This window comes from Condylura cristata, unplaced genomic scaffold, assembly GCF_000260355.1.
Source record: "Condylura cristata isolate star-nosed mole 26May11 unplaced genomic scaffold, ConCri1.0 scaffold00011, whole genome shotgun sequence".
Classification (NCBI taxonomy): domain Eukaryota; kingdom Metazoa; phylum Chordata; class Mammalia; order Eulipotyphla; family Talpidae; genus Condylura; species Condylura cristata.
Genome location: NW_004567112.1, coordinates 40,441,536 through 40,461,773, shown reverse-complemented (window position 1 = coordinate 40,461,773; position 20,238 = coordinate 40,441,536). Strand labels below are relative to the sequence as shown.

Sequence of the window (20,238 nt, the reverse complement as noted above, 5' to 3'; positions counted from 1 at the left end):
TATTCCCATTGTTTTTACTACTCAGGAAATTCCAAGAGGAGCTATGAAATAAAATAAACTCCCAATGCTGTTATCAGCTCAGCACATTCCAAGAACTTTGGAAGCCATGAGCCAAGAACTATGGATAAAGACCAAAAATACAAAGAATAAACTTTGGACATCTGCCTACCTATATATTCTCTCTCTCTCTCTCTTTTTCTCTCTCCCTGACGTCTGCCTGCCTATATTCTCTCTCTCTCTCACATGCACACACACACATACACACACATATTTCTGATAAACTACAATTATTTGACCCATAAAAACAAATATAAACAAAACCACCAAATACACTATTCTGTGCCTCCTACTTTCACTCAATAATAAATATTAGAATTCTTTCATTTCAAGTATAAAAAGCTTAATCATATAAGAGCAATATTTTAACAATAACATTAATGGGTGTAGTAAGTATAATAGAATAACAGCGAAATGTAACAGAACTTACCAACATCTGGCGGATATTGCCCATTATATGGGAACCAATTTCCCTTCACAGTGAAAGGACTTTTCCTGTTGCTTGTTGAACCAGTTCCAAGTTGCCCATTACCACCAAGTCCAAAAGAATAAATTCGTCCTGATGAAGGAACAAAAGCAGAAGTGTGCTGCCTAGAGTAAAATAATAGAAAACCTCAGACTTAATGCTACCTTCCAATTTACATTTTTCAAAAAGCACAGTAAATATGAACTGATATAATTTTTCCCCTTTAAAAGCAAACTACTAAGGCCATTATAGTTGCAAAATTTCCATTACTAACTTAATACTATATATTCATAACTAACTAATACTAAATGAACTCTATATCCCACAGGTAGGCTGCATAATCATGGCCAAGAAAATGTACACAAATGTTCAAATTTTGAAAGGGTTTGACTTATACTGAATCCACTGTTAACAGATGATTCAATCCTAGAGGTAGTGTCTAACCATGTTCCTCCCCTCCCTCTAGATTCACTCTCAGGGTCTAGCCAAGAGGCCTGATCTACCAAGACCTACCATATGAACCACGATAGGAATTAGGGACCCAAACCTGTATTTGAAGTTAATGGCCTACTTATTATTGCTTTTGTTCACAGAAGTCTAGACACAAAGTGGGTAAACCAATCTTGTGCCCTTTTTGATCACTATCTCCATCCAGATGAAGAAACTTCTAGAGGATTTAAAAGGCTGGCACTTTATTCCTCCTTTATTTCCTCACTTTCTTTTTTTTTTGTTGCTTCCCCCCCCCCCACTTTGGGAGTCAGATATTTAAGATCTAGAACATTCTAAAGAAACTGCATATATATGTATATATATATGGTAATTTAGAAAGTCACTGTACTTGCCTAGGGGAAAAAAATCAGCAAATTTAGAGGGAAAAAATCTGATTTCCAATGTGACCACATTATAAGATTCAAATATCAAGTTTAAAAAATCAGATGGCTCAGAGAGAAAGTACAAAGTATGGTCAAGGAAAAGGAATCCAATATAGGAATGCAAAATGATACATCCATTTTAGTTACTTGCTTAAGCAGGATCATGTTACCCATTATTTATCCAAAGGTAAAAAAACATTTTTCCACACAAAAAGCTGCACTTGGATATTTATAGTAGATTTATGCGTAATTGTTAAAATTTGGAAGCAACCACTGTGTCCTTACTGTGTCCTTCTAGTAGGTGAGTGAATAAACAAAGTATGGAACATCCAGACAAATGAAAAAAAAAATTTAATGATAAAAAGACATCACTAACAAACAACTAAAAAGTAATAACCCAATCAAAAAAAGGAAGTGGAAGTGTTAAACAGACATGTTTCTAAAAATATATACATGACTAAGAGGCAAATGAAAAAAATGCTCATCATCATTTATCAGCAGGGAAATGCAAATCAAGACCCATGCAATACCACATCACAACTGAGATGTGAGAATGGGCCATACTGAAAAGACCAAAACCAAGAAGTGCTGGCCAGGATGTGGAGAAAAGTGAACCCTCCTACAGTGATGGTAGGAATACAGATTGGTCCAGCCTTTATAAAAATCAGTATGGTGATTAAAAATGGGTGTGTCATATGAACCAGTAGTTTCACTCCCAGGCATCTTTCTGAAAAATCCATAAATATTAATTTAAAAGTAAACTTTCATTTCCATGTTTACTGCAGCACTATTTACAATAGCCAAATTATGGCAACAACCTCAGTACCCAAAAATGGATGAGTGGATCAAGAAGGTATAGTGTGTGTGTGTGTGTGTGTGTGTGTTGTGTATACACACACACACATATACATCATACATATACACACACACTCACAACATAATGAACATTACTGAGGGATCAAAAAAGATAAACCCATGCCATTTGTGACAACATGGATGGAGCTGGAAGGAGTAATGCTAAATGAAATAAATCAGGAGAAAGATAAATACAGGTGAGTGTCACTGCGATATGGAATACAAAAAACTGCACTAAGGATCAAATGAAAACTAGCTTTAACTCTTGGAACTGCACTAAACTATGGTGATGGCACAGGGTGATTTGGTGATGGGAAGCCCCCCAACTGAGATGGAAAAGGCACAAAATGATGTAAAAATAAACTATTATATTATTTAAAAATAATAATAATAACCCTTGGAAGCTGACAACAGAATTGAGGCCTGGGATAGGGTGGTGGTGTGGTAGGGTGGTGGTGTGGTAGGGTAAGAACAAAGAGGAAAAGAAGTACAATGGACTATAGTAGTTTAGTTGTGGGTATACTACAAGTAACTTTATTCATAATTGTCAAAATTTGGAAGCAACCAATATGTCCTTCCAGTAGGTTAGTGAATAAAGTATGGAACATCCAAGCAATGAAATGTGGAGATATTTGATAGGGGAGCCTAGTGTTACCTCAATTAAAATAATTAAATAGGGGCCTCCCTAGTGATCCAATGATTTAAAGCACAGCACTGTGAAGATGTCCACAGACACTATCGCTTGAGTTCGATCCCTGGCCAGGGATGTGACCCACATAACACAGCAGACCTCTCCTGGTCCCACTGGCTGCTCCCCTCAGCAGTATGTTTCAGTGGATCTGCCTATTCTGCTCCCCACTCTGTCTATTAAATCCTCTCACCCCCTGACCCACAACTCTGGCTTGTACCCTGTTCTTGTATAAGTGAATGAATCTTTAAAATTTAAATAAATTTATATTTGAAAAAATAAAGTATGATAGTTTACAGAAACATGAAATAAATATTCAAAGTGACATTATTTGCAACTGCCAAAAAATGGAAACACCCAAATGCTCATTAGTAACAAAGTGAGTAAATTATATACATATAATTAAACAAAATACAGCAATGAGAGCTAATGATAGAAGCCACAGGTTCACAAATGTAACCACACAAACATTTTTACAGGTGTACTTTTATAAAGGCCATCCACCATGCGATTCCACCCATTTGAAGTTAACAGTTGGCAAAACCAAACTATATTGTATAAGGATATTTACAGAGTAGGGGAAAATTAAGCTAAATAATAAAAATTGAATTAACTATTCAAGCAAAGTACATTCTCCTTGGGAGGTTAGCTAAATTAATTAAAGAACTCCAACTCTTCTATTTACTCCAAAGAATGGAAACCAGTAAATCAGTATTCTAAATCAACTTCCACCATAACTAGTCTTCCTTGTTAAATAACTAACTCACCAATTTCTTCATTTTACAAAGAAAAAAAATTGGAAAAAAGATTTATAGTTTTCATTTCAGGTGATGCTATACATTAAAAAGTAACAATTTGCATACATATAATTAACATCTTGCCTCAGATAGATTTATTTCAAATTTTAAAAGTTAAATTAATAAGTATAAAATGTGTCTCTCCTGGATGTGGAGAAAGAGGAACTCTCCTGTACTGCTGTTGAGTATGCAAACTGTACAAACACTAAGGAAAACTGTTTGGAGGTTTCTCAAACTACTAAAAATGGACCTGCCATATGACCCAGCACTCCCACTCCCAGGTATTTATTCAAAAGACATACAAACACTGATCCAAAAAGACAACCACACCCTCATGTTTACTGCTGCTTTATTTACAATAGGAAAGACATGGAAACAACCCAAATGCCCCAAAAGTAGGTGACTGGATTTAAAAGATGTGGTACATATACACAATGGAATATCTCTCAGCAATCAAAAAAGATAAGCTCATGCCTTTTGCAGCAACATGGATGGAGCTGGAAAAGAGCATGCTTAGTGAAATAAGCCAGAAAGAAAAAAATACTAGATAGTTTCACTTATCACAGAAGCATAAAGGACCAGTGGGGAAAAAAATAACAATAATAAACAGCTATATACCAGAGACATTTTATGGGGGTGTAGTGGAGAATGGGATCAAAGATTGTGGGGGGAGGGATGCATGGGACTATGGTGATGGAACACAGGTGAACTGGTGATGGAAAGTCCATGGGGATTACAACTGAGATGGAAAAAGGCACAAAACAATGTAAAAATAAACTATTATAATTAAAAAAATGTGTCTCTCCTGTTACTATGATTCTCCAGCAGCAATTTTTTGGTATTTTTTTAACTTTTAAATGTAGTACTTTGTTTTTATATCATTGTTAATTTTTCCAGCAACAATTTAGACATTTGGGGGAGAATAACTTTTATCTCAGATTACAAGATGTCTAAACAATGCATTAAAAAAAATCCCTACTTTCAGTTGGAACCAACCATCTTTAAATAATTCTCAAAAAGTCCATCACAAGGAAAAGACACACCCTCTGTGTATTTTCTAGGCTTCTTAGAAAACACATAGTTGTTCCATCCAGAAATACAATATTGTAGACATCAACATTAGTTAAGAATAGTCAGAAAAGGAATGAACCATGGCAAAACTGGAAGAATTTACAATGTCACCCTACTTGCTTTTGGCATGTTTTGCAAACGACATAAAGAGTAAGATGCTTGAAAACAGAATTAGTATCCACAGTAAAAACATTTTTTAGCAATCTAAGATAGCTTCCTGAAATGCATGAAGGGAAATGATCAAAGAGAGAGAAATCAAGGAGAAAGATGCTTCAGTACAACCTACGTGACACCTGCTGCACCCAGAGAAGCACACTTTGTGACAACTAATGAAAAGAAACCATGGGCTGCTGGAACCCATTCTACATGAATTCATGGCATTAAGAGGTATTAAAAAAAATCATAGTCACAAGATTATTTTATAGAAATCAAAATACTCTTTTTACATAATAGTTTACCTTCCACAAGCAATCTGAGTGACAATGCTCCCCATAAGTTCAAAAACTTTCCTTGGATTTATTTCATGACTGGTAGAATTGTGACCCAACTGACCATACCCTCCAGCTCCAAAAGTAAACACTCCACCTTCCTTAAAAAAAAAAAAAAAATCTTTATCATTAGAAAGCCTGACAAAAGAAAATAATTTTAGGAAAATAAATTAACTTTTAGTTTGAAATCAATTTTTCTTTTATATTGTCTTCTCAACTTAATAGGTCAACTGATTTTCCAAAGCAAACTGTCTTAAAACTGAGAAATTCAGAATGAAAGCTAAATGTTTTCAACAATATATTTAGTTGAAGTCATCAGTGAAAAGATACTAACAATTTGTTTCAACATTACCTTTTATTATCACTTTACTTGCTGAATTGCAAGTATACATCTATAAATTTTCACAAAATCTAAAAATGGTACCATCTTCAGTTTTCAAATCAGTTATGCTTGTACCAGAAAAGTTCTGCAAAGAATATATGTAACCAGAGTGCACAAACACAGCTGGTTTTAGCATACAGTTAGTACAAAACAGATGGCTTTCAAAATTTTAATTATAAAAATATAAAACCAAATTAGAGGTTATGTGCTTAAATTACAATTTGTGATGATAATAGCACAATTCAGATTTTCCAAGGTTGAAAATACTACAATATATGCACATTTTCTTTATCAATTAACTTAAAGATAGACATAGGTTATTCGGTTGTTGTGAACAATAGTGCACTGAAAATGGGAATGCAATTATCTCTTTGACATTTCCTTTTCACTTCCTGATAATTATGAATTTACTTTTGAGCATTTTTTTATGTACTGCTGTCCTTTATATATAGGTTGTTTGGGAAATATCCAAGTTCTTTAAATTGAATTATTTGGTTGGTTTTCTTTCTTTCCTTTTTTTTTTTTTTTTAAGCCACTGAATTATAGAAGTTGCTTATGTAATTTAGATAATAGTGCCTTATTACACATAAGGTTTGTAAATATTTTCTCCTATTCTCATTTTCAATTTGTTGACTACTTCCTCTGGTCTGTCAGTCTCATTTAAGTTTAATGTCGTTTACCTGTCTATTTCTAGGGTTTTGCCCATATTTTTGGTTATTACTCGTACACAAATGATCACTAAGACTATTATTATCGAAGGCACTTACTCCGTTTTCTTCTGCAATTTTTTTAGTTACAGATCTTACATTTAAGTCTTTTTTTTTTAAGATTTATTTATCTGTGCATACAGAGCTGAGGTACAGGCCAGAAGAGCAGGGGCAGTGAGAGGATTCACCAGAGACAGAGTGGTGAGCAGAATAGGCAGATCAACAAAGTACACTGCTGAAGGGAGCAGTAGGCAGGTCATGAGAGGTTTGCCATGCCATATGGGTCACCTCCCTGGCAGAGGATCAAACTCATGCTGTAGTAGCTGCAGTTAGCTTCATAGTGCTGCATTTCAACCATTGTACCACCAGGGAAGGCCCATTTAAGCCTATAAAATATTTTGTGTTACATTTGGTGGTGAAAGGGACAAACAGAGGTCCAGTGTAATACTTTGCATGCAGATACAGTTTTGTCAGCCCCATATAGTGAAGAGACTGTATTTTCCCACTGCATGTTCTTGTCACCTTATCAGTAATTATATGAACATTTGTGTCAGCTTATGTTTAATTAAACTATTATTTCACTGTTCTATGTGTCTATTTTTATAATAGTACCATATTGTTTTGATAATAATGCTTTGCAATGAAGTTTGAAATAAGGAACTTGATGCCTCCTTTAGCTTTATGGTTTGGTGTGTTGTGTCTTTTTTTCCTCTTATTTTCAATATTGCTCTGGTTATTGTGGGTCTTTTGTGGTTCCATGCAAATTCTGTTATTTTTTCTATTTCTGTGAAAAATGCCACTATGATTTTGTAGTATCATTTTTCAAATGATGCTTACAGAATCGGATTAAATCTGTAAACAATGTCTTTCAGTAACGGTATTTTAACAATATTAATTCTTCCAATTCAAGAAAAGGGACTATCTTTCCATTTGTGCTTTCTTCAATTTCTTTCATTCATCTCATATGTAGTTTTCAGTGATAGGTCTTCCACTTCCTTGGTTATCTTATTTCTAAGTCTTTGTTGGTTTTGACAGTATTATAAATAATGGGACCACTTTCTTAATTTCTCAGAGAATGTGTTCTTATATAAAAATGCAGTTGATTTTTGTATATTGTTTTTGTTACCTATAACTTTATTGTATTCATTATAAATGAATAAAAAAAATTGGTGGAGCCATTAGGGTTCTCTAAATATAAAATTAAATCATCTGTAGAGACAATTTTAACTTCTTCCTTTCTAATTTGGATGCCTTTCATTTCTTTTTCTTGCCCAAATGGCCTGACTTGAACTTCCAAAATTATCCTGAATATAGATAGCAAGAGTAGGCATCCTTGTCTTGTTCCTGATCTTAAGTGAAAGCTTTCAGTCTTTCATCAGTGATTATGATGTTAGCTGTGGGCTTATCATATATATGACCTTTGTTATGTTGAGGCATATTCCTTCTATACCTAATGTGTTGAGATTTTTATCATGAAAAAATATTGAATTTTGTCAGATTCTTTTCCTATGACATTTTTGGTGATCATATAGTTTTTATCCTTCATTCTATTAAAGTATCATGGCTGAATTGTATGAATTAAACAACTTGTATCTCAGGGATAAATCCTAGTAATTCTGGCATATGATTTTAATGTGCTGTTGAATTTGGTTTGCTAATATTCCTTTGGGATTTTAAACACACTCACGAGGGTTACTGGTGTGTAATTTTCTTTCCTTGTACTATCCTCACCTACTTGTTGTATCAAAACAATGCTGGCCTCATAAAATGATTCTGGAAATGTACCTTCCTTTTGAATACTTTAAGAAATTGAGGACTGGCATTTATTCTTTAGTAAGTGGTTGAATTCAATAGTAAAGTCACTTCCTTTATTCATGGGAGAATTTTGATTACTGGCTCAATCTCCTTAGAAGTTAAAAGTCTACTCAGATTTTCTAGTTAATAAGTCAGACTCAGCCACTGTATGTTACTAGATATTTATCAATTTATTGGTATGTACTTATTCACAGTAGTTAGTCTCTTGTGATCCTTTGCAATTCTGAGTTATCAGTTGTAATGTCTCTACTTTCATTTCTAATTTTCAGTCTTTTATCATTTTTTCTTAGTCTAGCTAAGATTTGTACACTTTAACTTTAAAGGATAGTCGTGGGACCTCCCTGGTGGTGCAGTGAGTTAAAGCACAGCACTAACAAGCTAAAGCCACTTAGTTATGAGTTTGATCCCCGGCAGCCCTGGAGGTGATCCACATGGCACAGCATATCTCTCCTGACCTGCCAGCTGCTCCCCTCAGCAATGCACTTTGTCAGCCAGCCTGTCCTGCTCCACACTCTGTCTCTGGTGAATCCTCTCACTGCCCCTGCACCTCTGGTCTGTACCCCTGTTCTGTATGCATAAATAAATAAATCTTTTTAAAAAATAGTCCTTGGTTTGTTTTTGTTTTAGTCTTTGTTTTTTGCATCTTTAATATTTCTTGCCTTCCTGTAACTGGTCTTTTTTTTTTTTTTAATTGTTCTTTTAGGTACAAAGTAAGGCTGTTGAGAGCTTTCTTTATCACAATGTAGATGCTCAATGACATGAACATGTCTCTTTGAGATGCTTACACTGTATCACTCAACTTTTGGTATATTGTGTTTCCATTTAAATTTGTCTTAAGATTTTTCTTTTATTTCCTTTTTATGACTTCTTTTCTTCTTTGACTAACTGCCCAGGAGTGTGGCTCTTTTTTTTTTTTTCTTTTAAAGTGTGCCATTCTCACTGGGGTGAGGTGGTATCTCATTGTGGTTTTAATTTGCATCTCCCTTATTATAAGTGATGAACATTTTTTCATGTGCTTGTTGGCCATCTGGACAGATGCTTTTAGTCTGGTCCCCCGAATGAGAACAGCTGGACTGAAAAGAGTTCAAAGGAATTGTCCCAAAGGATGCAGACCATATGACAGACGAGCTGCTGGCAATCCCACAGCTCCCAGCCTCTAATCCAGGGCTTCTTCCAGAACCTGGTAGGAACTACGTTGCTTTTCCCCAAATAAGAACTTCATTTTTTAGAGCAGTTTCAAAAACCTTCTTGATGGTGGCAATCATTTCCTCACAAAATATGCAAGGTATACCTCTGAAAAAAGTCATGTTATACAACCTAAATAGGTGTGTATGTATATATAAAACAGTTTATTTTTACATCATTTTGGGAGTGTGGCTCTTAATTCACATATTTGTGGATTTTCCTATTTTTCTTACTAGTAGTTCTAGCTTAATATTATAATTGTTGGAAAAGATACTTGATATAAATTCAATCACCTTAAATATGTTGGAAAAGATACCACATATAAATTCAATCACCTTAAATACTGTGACCTACCATATGGTCTATCCTACAGAAAAGTTGCATTATGTTACTGAGGAGAATGAATATGCTGCTGTGACTAGATGAAATTTTCTGTGTTTATTAGGTTCATTTGGTATTAAGTGTTATTCAATATTTTCTTTCTAATTTTATGACTGAATGTTCTATATATTCATTATTGAAAGGAGGGTATTTATTATTGTGTTGCTATTTCTACCTTCAGAAACTTAAGCATTACTTATATGCCCAGGTGCTCCATATGTATAGGTATATATATTTGTACAATTACTATATCTTAACCAAGCTACCCACTTAAGTATTAATTTCTGAATACCATTTAATACTGAAATCACGTTTATATTTTCTGATTATTTTATTGTATCATGTCAGAGAGCATATGTCTGGATGATGATGGTAAAAACATGTGGATTAATGTGTTTCAACCTAATCCATCCCAATTAAGTTTAATATTACTGATATTTGTTTAAACTCATTATTTCATCAGGGTGTATAAAATGAAGATTTTTCCACACCAATTATTATTCATAGTTGGAGTTCTATAAAGGACTTCATTCTGAAACAAAATTTGCAAGTAAGAGACAATAAAAATGCTGCTTTCTCATTAATTTTCAGAAAAATAAGTTGTTTTAGCAGAAACCTTCAAAGAGAAGCAAAAAAGCTTCTGAAGAAAAAGAGTACCACTGTGTGGTCATGAATTTTTATATATTTGGTATATTTCCACTTATTGCAGTTATTTATTGCAGTGAAAGCCGCTTTAAATTGTCCTTCTTACATGAACTTAGTAGATTTTGCTTTTGTAACACAAAATGCCCAAAGCTATCCTTAACATATCTTTTTTATCCCAGATATGGGATCGGACTCTTCTCTAAGAAATACTAGTTCTTTTCACTGTAGAGTCTACAATTTAGTGACTGCTTCTAGACTGTACTGGTTAATTACTTCCTGGACTTTTCTATGGCAATAGGGAGAGAAAAAGTATTTTTTAGAGAAAAATAAGAGGTCATGTTGATGCTGTGATTCAAAGTAAAGATTGCAGCTTTTAACATAATTCCTACTGTTTTATACCTCTTTTAGCACTGTGTATCTTCCCATATAAAGGTAACCCTAAGGAATGACATAAAAAATATTTATACTATCATTTCAAATTAATATGTTCTTCTAAATGCCAATGATAGAAAAATGACCAAATGTATAACTTGCCAACATGGTTTATGATTACTTTAGGATTACATCTAATTTGATGATAAGATGTGATGATATCAGTAGGTTCAGTTCAACTTTCTTACTAAAAGGTAAGTCAATAAAAATTTTAAGTAACCTTTATAATTGGTCATGATATTTTTATATTTTGAGTAGAATATATTTCATAATGACTAGGAATTATTCTTATCATCCTAAAATTTCTAGAGTGGGCATGTTTAGAACTTTATAAAGTCTGATTAGAAGTTAATTTTTCTTCCCAATTTTTTTCAACTTTACAGAAGAAAAATCAGTAAGCTAAAATTCTAATTTCCAATTTAGCCAAGGGAAAAGTATAAGCTCCTTTACATGTACATGACTATAACAAATGGTATACTTAGTAAAAGTAGTTTAATGTTATTTTTGTTTTCTTACTAATTGCTAGAGAACTACACAATACTTTTGGCACATACTCAAGAAAGGAAGAGATCAGTAACAAGACTGTGACAAAAGGGTGCTATAAATGCTTGTTTGATCCATGACCTACTGATACTAGCTGGAACTAGTCATTTCTACTACTTGTTATATAATATATATAAGACAAGAGCAAAACTAACAGAGTTATGAACCACAAATATAACTGATAAACACAAAATGAAGCAAGTGGCAAAATAAAAATTATTCAATCAATATTTCATTAAGTTGAAAAATTCAACATTATATATTATTACAGTAGAGGATTTCCATTCACATTTCATAAATTAAAATAGAAAATTTAGGTAAATTTTTCACAAGAAAATAATTATGGAGGTAATTTACATTACTTTTTAGACATCATTAATACTCAAGTTTTAATGTAATATTATGAAAAATTATGAGATAATTACCATAAATGTGAAAGTTTTGTAAGAGTACAATACCTTGGTCAGTGCTGCAGTATGATCTTCTCCACAACAAATATAAACTATTTTCTGTGTTCTTAGTGACTTTAGTAAATTAGGAACGTACCTATCTGAAAATTGAAACAAGAAATGTTAGCAGTATTTTTAAATTAAAACTCTTCTGAAACGTGTTTCCTCAAACTCTGTAGTGATAACTAAAAATATTTAACTATGGGGCCTCGGTGATGGCCTAAGGGTTGCCTCAGCACTATCACCACAAACAGCCTGGGTTCAATCCCCAATCATGGAGCTAACACATATACGGCATAGCAGACCTCTTCTGTCTCATCTGCTACTCCCCTCAGCTACTTCCCTCAGCAGTGTATTTCGGTGGATCTGCCTGTTCTGCTCCCCATTCTGTCTCTGGTGAATCCTCTCACCCCCAACACCTATAGCCTATACCCCTGCTTCTCTACTAAATCTTTTTTTTTTAACTAGTAACTGATTTAATACTTTTGTAGTATAAGCCTACTAACTTGAGTCCTAGGCCTTTCAATTCATACTACTATAATGAAGTAGGGGTTTTGATGCAATTAAATACCTTACTCCGCAGTCAAGAAATTCAAAACCATTTGACTGCTTCATACATACATTCTTATTCTTATATATTATTATAATCCCTTCACAACAATAATGCTCACAAATTCTACTTAAAAACTTGATAATATACTTTCAGCTTTTTCACAGCAGGGAAGAGTTTTAAATTCCTTATCTGCTACCTTTTCATTATGCAGAACAAAATATTTTAAAATCTGAAAGTATTTGCTTATTATTAGCAGTTGTTACTAGATCAACAATTTACTTTTGTTTATTTAAATCATTGCAAGTATGTTAAATTTTAGTTTTTTATATTTCAAATATGGGTATTAGACCTAATGTCATTATGATAAAAAATTAAATTTCCCATAAAAAAATCCCAACTTGATTCAAGTTGTTTCATAATTTTTAAAAGTTAACAGATTTATTTTCAAGACTTTAGTCTTAGTATTAAAAGTGAAACCCAAAATAAAAATTAATTTAATGATTCAAATTATTAAAATTTCCTTGAAAAATTCCTAATAGATTTAACACTTCATGTTACTTTCCAGAATAATTTAAAGACTTCTTTCCAATGGTGGCCAACAATTATGTGATTATCAATTTGAAGAACCATCTTTCAACTTTATTACAATATCCAAGAACAAAGATTTTTGTTCAGGTATACTTTCCAGAGACTATGAGAAAAGGATGACTTTTATGGTCTTCTCTCCATCCCTAAAAATATTAGCAAATTGAATTTTTAAATTAACTTCCCATAAATTTCTCCCACTACATTACAAAATACCAAATCTTTTAAAAAGTGTATCTATAATTAATGAAAAACCTACCATTTTCATCATTAAGACCTAGTTGACCAAATTTGTTGCGTCCCCATCCAAAGATAGCTCCAGAAAGGGTTAGGACAAAACTATGGGCTCCTCCTGCAGCAACTTGCATGAAAGGGATTCCAAGCAAGGACTTAATCAACTGTGGTGAAGCTTGCCTTTTACAGTCAGTGCCTAAACCCAACTGGCCATATTTATTCTGTCCCCAACAGAAGACTTCACTTGCTGTAAGACAAAAATTATAAAATAAAACATTTTCCTCACATTAAAAAAAAAAAACATTTCATTTGAAGATCATCAATTATTTGGAGATACTCCAAATTCTATTAACACACTTTAGGTTCCACTGACTAAACTAATGAATAAGTCATGTATCTAAGGGGAACTCATTTACTTGTTTCTCAAATATGACCAGAGTATGGAGGTTCTCCAAAAATTTAAAAAGAGGTACTGTATGATAGAATAACTCCACTTCAAGGTATTTACCTGAGGAATTTGAAAACATATCAACCCCTGTGTTCACTACAGTACAATAACCGACATATGGAAACAACCCAAGTGCCCAGTGAAAGATAACAGAATAACAAAGTGTGGTACATATACACAATAAAATACTATTTAATCATAACAATAATGTAATCTTGACATGGACCTTGAGGAGATTATGCTACATGAACTAAGTCAGAAGAAGAAAAACAAGTAACACATGATTTCACTCATTTGTGGAATATAAAGAAAAAAAAACCCCAAACTCAAACCAACCAACAGAATGGTGTTTGGTGTTACCAGAAGGAAAGAAGGAAAGAGGAAACATGAAAAGAAGATGACTGTTGGTAGATGATAACTGGACATTTAGTGGTAAGGATGGTGTGATACACAGTTATCACAAGTAACAAATATTGGACACTTACATAGAAAAATCAACAAAACAAAATACTTATAAAAAGTAGCAAATATGAATTACCAACTGAGGCTTCTGAGGTTTAGAGAGAGAGGGATAGAAGGAGAAAGGGACAAAGGGATATTAAAAATGGTGGCAGGGAAAAAATCGTGACTTCTATGAATTACACCAAAACCTTTATATGGTATATGTCAGAATTCAATGAGTAAAGTAAGGAAGAATTTGCTGAAAACATTGGAAATAGGTTTAAGTTACCTTTCTTTTTTTAAACTGTAATCACTGAATGCTTCTTGTAAAAAATATGAACAAGAGTGGGCTTTGTACGACTATTCAATAATTGTGGAAGCAATTTTGAGACGAGCAAATGTGTGATCAAACTGAAGAGCAAAAGAATTAGGCAGATGAACTATAAGGGGTCAAGTATTGGGTGAAAAATCAATGGCAAAACATTTTAAATAAGCGCATTCTTAATTTATATACAGGTTAATACCTTATCTGTTACAAAGTAGTATGGTTTTCTTTCTAAAAAAATATGGCTAGATCTATTCAATACCTTACCTGGTTCCTATAATAGTTCTCTATGCAATTTCTGCTACCCCCACTGTCACCTTCTTTTAAAACTTTAACATTTTGTTTTTACTAAATAGCTGTCATTAAATTATTTTTTTAAGTCAGTTACTCCTAGGTCAATTACTAGTTTAACTAACTATATAATAGTAAACACTCGAAAGTAAGTTCTCCTCCAAAATTAAGATCTCTAGTTCCTTTCCCAAGAGTCAACCACTCTTACCAATTACTGATAACATATCTGCAGAAATAATCTACATGTATTCCCGAAATGATCACGGCCCTTTGTAACAGATTCTATTTTACTTCAAACTCCACTGAACTATGTTTACAATATCCACATAGAATGACTTGCCACTAGTCAAAAACACAAAGTACTTTCCTGATCCTATGTTTTTATTAGTATAGATCACCTTAGCTAATCCTCAACATTTTCCTTACATACTTCTTAGTAGCTGTACAATTTGGAATAAATTCTATCTATCTTCAAAAAAGAATATACCAATCCCCTTCTTCTTATAAGCAGTTCTATTTTACTGAATGTAACTACCTTTTTATTCATTCTCATAGCATTTTTTAAATTTTATATATTTTTTACATCATTTTTCATTTTCACATATGCTTTATCCACTCATGTTTGGCCCCAAGGAGTTCCCATCACCAGTTCATATGTGCACCATCACCACAGTCCCTGGTGTTCTTTCCACCCATTTTAAACCATTTTCTTACTCCCCACCTCCAAAGAATGTCTCTGGATTATAGTTTCCTGTTGATTCTGAGTTTTACTTTGCCTAATTACTATTTTCCCCCAACCCCTTATGTGGGCCTCCCTACATCCTCTTATAAGTGAGATCATCTGGTAGTTTTCTTTTATTTTCTGGCTTATTTCACTGAGCATGATCCCTTCCAACTCCAACCATGTTGTTGTGGATGGCATGAGTTTATCATTTTGATTGCTGTGTAATACTCCATTGTGAATATATACTATATCTTCTTGATCCAGTCACCTATTTTGGGGCAATTGGGTTATTTCCATAGCTTATCTATTGTGAATTGTGCTGCAATAAACAAAGGAGTGCAGGTGCTCTTTTGAATTAATGTTTTTGTATCTTTTGGTAAATGTCCAGGAGTGGAAGTGCTAGAACAAATGGGAGGTCCATTTTTAGCAATTTGAGGAACCTCCATAGAGCTTTCCAGTGTTTGGACCAGTTTGCATTCCCACCTCAAAGCATTTTACTTTTACCTTGACCAAAATAGTTCGCTTTTTTTTCTGCTCCAACTATTGTTATTTATTTGTATTACCTGCTAGGTGGTATCACCCCTAAAATATTATCTGTACTTCCCAAAGCTCTAGCCTGTCCTTTGTATGTCTGTGAAAACTGGCAAGCTAATTCTAAAGTGTACAAGAAGTAGGACAATCCTGAATAACAACAACAGAGTTGGAGAACTTTTTGCTCACTTAAAATATTAATAAAAATAAAAAAGGAAAAAATAAAAACAACACTTACCTTTAGAAAGTGCAAGTGAATGATAGTAACCACAAGCAACCTGTGCTATCTGGATATCTGACAAACTTTTAATATTTCTAGAAAATAAGAAGACATATCAAGATCAGTTAACTCTATTTAAGAAAGGAATCTTGAATGCTATATATTTATGCCATATTGATCACCTATTATATAGTAATTTCCTACCAACCTAGCAGTTCATGCTTTACATCCTATAATCCAATTTAACAAAATTTTGATAAAATGAGGGGGGATGAGAAAACACTTTGAAAGGGCAATATTTAAGCAAACTATGCTCACACTATACTTACTCAAATATTCCAAAGTGTTCTTACAAATCTAATGCTTTTCTTTTATTATCATCAATTTTTAAAAATCTTTAATGTGTGAATCTTGGCAATATATTTATGAAAGAAAAAAAATGAATATGATCTAATTACCTAAAATTAGTTTGGCCTCGTTTAATATATTTTTTCCTCTATCAGCTCCTTAAGAAATGGTGAATATTATGTGGTAGACCATTTCACATCATAAAACCTATTGTTTATAGTCTATCCTTTTGTTTTACATCTAAATCAGTGACAACCCTTTTATTTTTATCAGGAAAGTCTAACCAATGTGTGTTATGATCACTGATGTGTTCATATTTTTTCCATGTGTTTTTTTCCATGTTTTTTAGCTTTTTCCCTCTGTTCTCATTTTTCTTCACTGCAGTACAACTATCAAGATTATTTTTAAAACATAAAAATCAAATAACTTTGTACATGAACTATCCCAGGTTTTCTTATGTAGTTCCCCTTCGCCTGATCATTCTGATTTTCCAGAATGTTTTCAAGAAAACAAGGGGAGAGAAAACAATGTGTGTTTCTTATTGCCCTTTACCTGATACTGCCACCTGACCTGATTCTGCCATATGAGAGTCCGGAGCAAGTTCTGACCAGAGTGTCGATACCCATGATTTTCGGGAGGCAGCTTCAGCAAATCAAATTTTGAGCAGGAGAAAGGAGAGTTACTCTAATTCCATATTGTTGTATTAAAAATATTTTTATTTAGTGGATTTATGTTCTTAACTACAAAACCTGAGAGATGTACTGCTATTTAGCAGAATCCAATAAATTAGCAAGATCCAATACCTTCAGATTTTCAAATGTTAGGAAAACACTATTTTTCTACATTTAGCAAATACTGACAAAGCAAAAGTAGGAATGAAAAATAAATGGACATGTACAACTGTAGTGAAGTTACTAAGTATTTACTAGTACTGAATATAGTATTAGGCACATCACACAAAGACATATGAATGATTTTAAATAATTTTAAAATCCAAATGCTTCAGATATCAAGTCTAATTTACAAGACCAAGAAAAAGGTTTCAAAAGACTTTTATTCTCATAGCTTCACTTTATACTTTCACAGCATTTATCACCAGTAATTATCAGTGTGCTTATTCACTTAATTAATAGTGTATATTTGTGCTAACCAGTAAAATCCGCAGTCAGATTATGTGTTTTATAAACTATGGATTCCCTAGCACCTACCATAATGTCTGGCAAAGTGTATATAATGAACATACTGCTATGTTGAATTTGCAAAGTCTTTACACTTTAAGTAAGAAATTATTCATAAAATGTACCTGAAGGACCTAAATTCACAGAGCCAATTTACAACTCAGTGACTTTCATTTCTAAAATACTATCAAAAGACTTGAAATATACATAAATGCTAATTTCATTCAAAATGCCTACCTCAAAGAAAAGGAAATGCATTCTTCTGTCATTAGGTTTTAAAGAAAAAACATCTCGTTTCATTTCTGCATAAATTTAATAATATACTGAATATGGGGGTGTTAACATATGCCCTACTATTTTACCTTTCAGGAATAAAAAACTAAGTTAATACAGTGGCTGGCAAAACTTAATTTATGAAATTAATTTCCCATGCTCCACTTTTTTTCTGGAGAGATTATAAGCTAGAAGATTCATAATGAAGTAGAACTTTATAGATTTCATTAAAAGTAATCTGGGCCCTCCCTGGTGGCACAGAGGGTTAAAGCACAGCACTGAGAATCTAAAGCCGCTTCTGCATGAGTTCGATTCCCACCTGCCCCGGAGGTGACCACATGGCATGGCAGACCTCTCCTGACCCGCCCACTGCTCCCCTCATCAGTGTACTTCCTCGATCTGCCTGTTCTGTTCCCCACTCTGTCTCTGGTGAAGCCTCTCACCGCTGCTGGGCCTCTGGCCTGTACTCTAGTTCTGTATGCACAAATAAATAAATCTTTAAAAAAAAAAAAGTAATCTGGCTTTTGACCAGAGGAGAAAATAATAACAATGAACAACTATATATCAGAAACATTTTATGGGGGTGAAATGTGGAATGGAATCAACAAGGGTGGGGGGAGGGAAGTGCACTGGACTATGGTGATAACACACAGGTGATATGGTAATGGGAAGGCCACAGGGATTATAACTGAGAAGGAAAAAAGAACAAAATGCTGTAAAAATAAACTATTATATTATTTTAAAATAATAATAATAATCTGGCTTTTTAAAGTAAAAAAAGATAATGCAAGTAAGTGTTTAATGTTTTTTAATTTTTTTAAATTAATTAATAAGAAAGTAAAATAAGCCAGAATACTGTAAAAGTTTTATTTTTACATGTAAAAATACGCAAATACACACACACAACATAAAGATTCCTATGACCTATTAAAAAACACAGATGTGGCCCTCCCTGGTGGCACAGTGGGTTAAAGCACAGCACTGAGAAGCTAAAGGCATGTCAGCACGAGTTCAATCCCCACCTCAGAGGTGACCACACGGCAGACCTCTCCTGACCAGCCCACTGCTCCCCTCAGCCAGTGTACTTGGTCAGTCAGCTTGTTCTGCTCCCCACTTTGTCTCTGGTGAATCCTCTCATCATCCCTGTACCTCTGGCCTGTACCCCAGTTCTATATTCATAAATAAATAAATCTTTAAAATAAAAAATACAGAGATGTCTAAAGCAAAAACATTCTACTGCTTACAAATTAATTTCCTAAAGTCTAGAACATACGAAAGATTTTAAATGACTATGACATCTCTAAAATGATTCACTTTTAAGAATAATAAATTTCTTTCTGAATTTTAAAAGATATTTGGAATTTGAAATGAAAGTTAATAAATTTAGAAATGATATCTATACTCATTCTAGGGAATACTGCAGAAACATATTAATTACTGGATATTTCATATTCATTAATAGTAGGGTTATATAGAGCAATACTGCTTTATTGCTCTAGTTTTCCAACTTAATATACACAAGCAATAAAAATAGAAACAAGGTATTTCTAGTTGTTTGGAAAGATGAAATTCCTAGACTGATGAAAAGTTTACAATGTATAATTAAAAATGAAAAACTATAGCATTAAATATTTTGTCAATTCTAAACTTATCAAAGTATATTAAGTACAGCTTTTTACATATCAATCATACCTTAGTAAAGTGGCTTTAAAATTTTTACCAATAAAACATAATTAACAATATTCTTTTCTGAAGTCAAACCACAACTTTCTTAGTGAATTGTATATTAACAGTATAGCATTACTAACATAATTTTTTTCAATTTTTAAAAATTTAGATTAACTGAATCTGATTTAGTCTACACCATAAAAAATGTTTAATTTTTAAAAATTCAGATGCTAGTACTAAGCAGAAATTTATAAAACATGATGATAACTAAGTGACCAAGCTGGCAATTTAAACATATATAATTAAATTTTGTAGTCCAGAAATACCTATTACCACAAGGATCATATTATAACATCTTGTTAAGATATTTTATCAATTATGTCCCAAAACAGAAGTTTAAAAATAAACTACTTCTTTATTTCCAACAATCACTTTTCTAAAGTATGCATGCAAAAAGTATTTCAGCAAAGAAGATACAATGGAACAAAGAAAATTTGTTCACCAAATGGTGCTGGGAAAACTGGGAAGCTACATGCAAAAAAATGAAACTAGATCACTGCCTCACTCCAGTCACAAAAATCAACTC

General features: G+C 33.1%; 1 protein-coding gene across 3 annotated transcripts in view; it reads right to left on the bottom strand.

Moving 5' to 3' along the window:
* Nucleotides 1-20,238, bottom strand: part of HERC4 (HECT and RLD domain containing E3 ubiquitin protein ligase 4) — a 105,923-nt gene that overhangs the window by 55,329 nt on the left and 30,356 nt on the right. For all 3 annotated transcript variants that reach the window (XM_012723664.1, XM_004680846.2, XM_004680845.2), the window contains exons 5-9: nucleotides 16,204-16,280; nucleotides 13,231-13,452; nucleotides 11,843-11,934; nucleotides 5,265-5,395; nucleotides 488-648 (exon numbers count right to left, since the gene is read on the bottom strand). In XM_012723664.1, coding sequence (XP_012579118.1) covers nucleotides 488-648; nucleotides 5,265-5,395; nucleotides 11,843-11,934; nucleotides 13,231-13,452; nucleotides 16,204-16,280 — 683 coding nt within the window. The remainder of the gene's footprint in view (nucleotides 1-487; nucleotides 649-5,264; nucleotides 5,396-11,842; nucleotides 11,935-13,230; nucleotides 13,453-16,203; nucleotides 16,281-20,238) is intronic.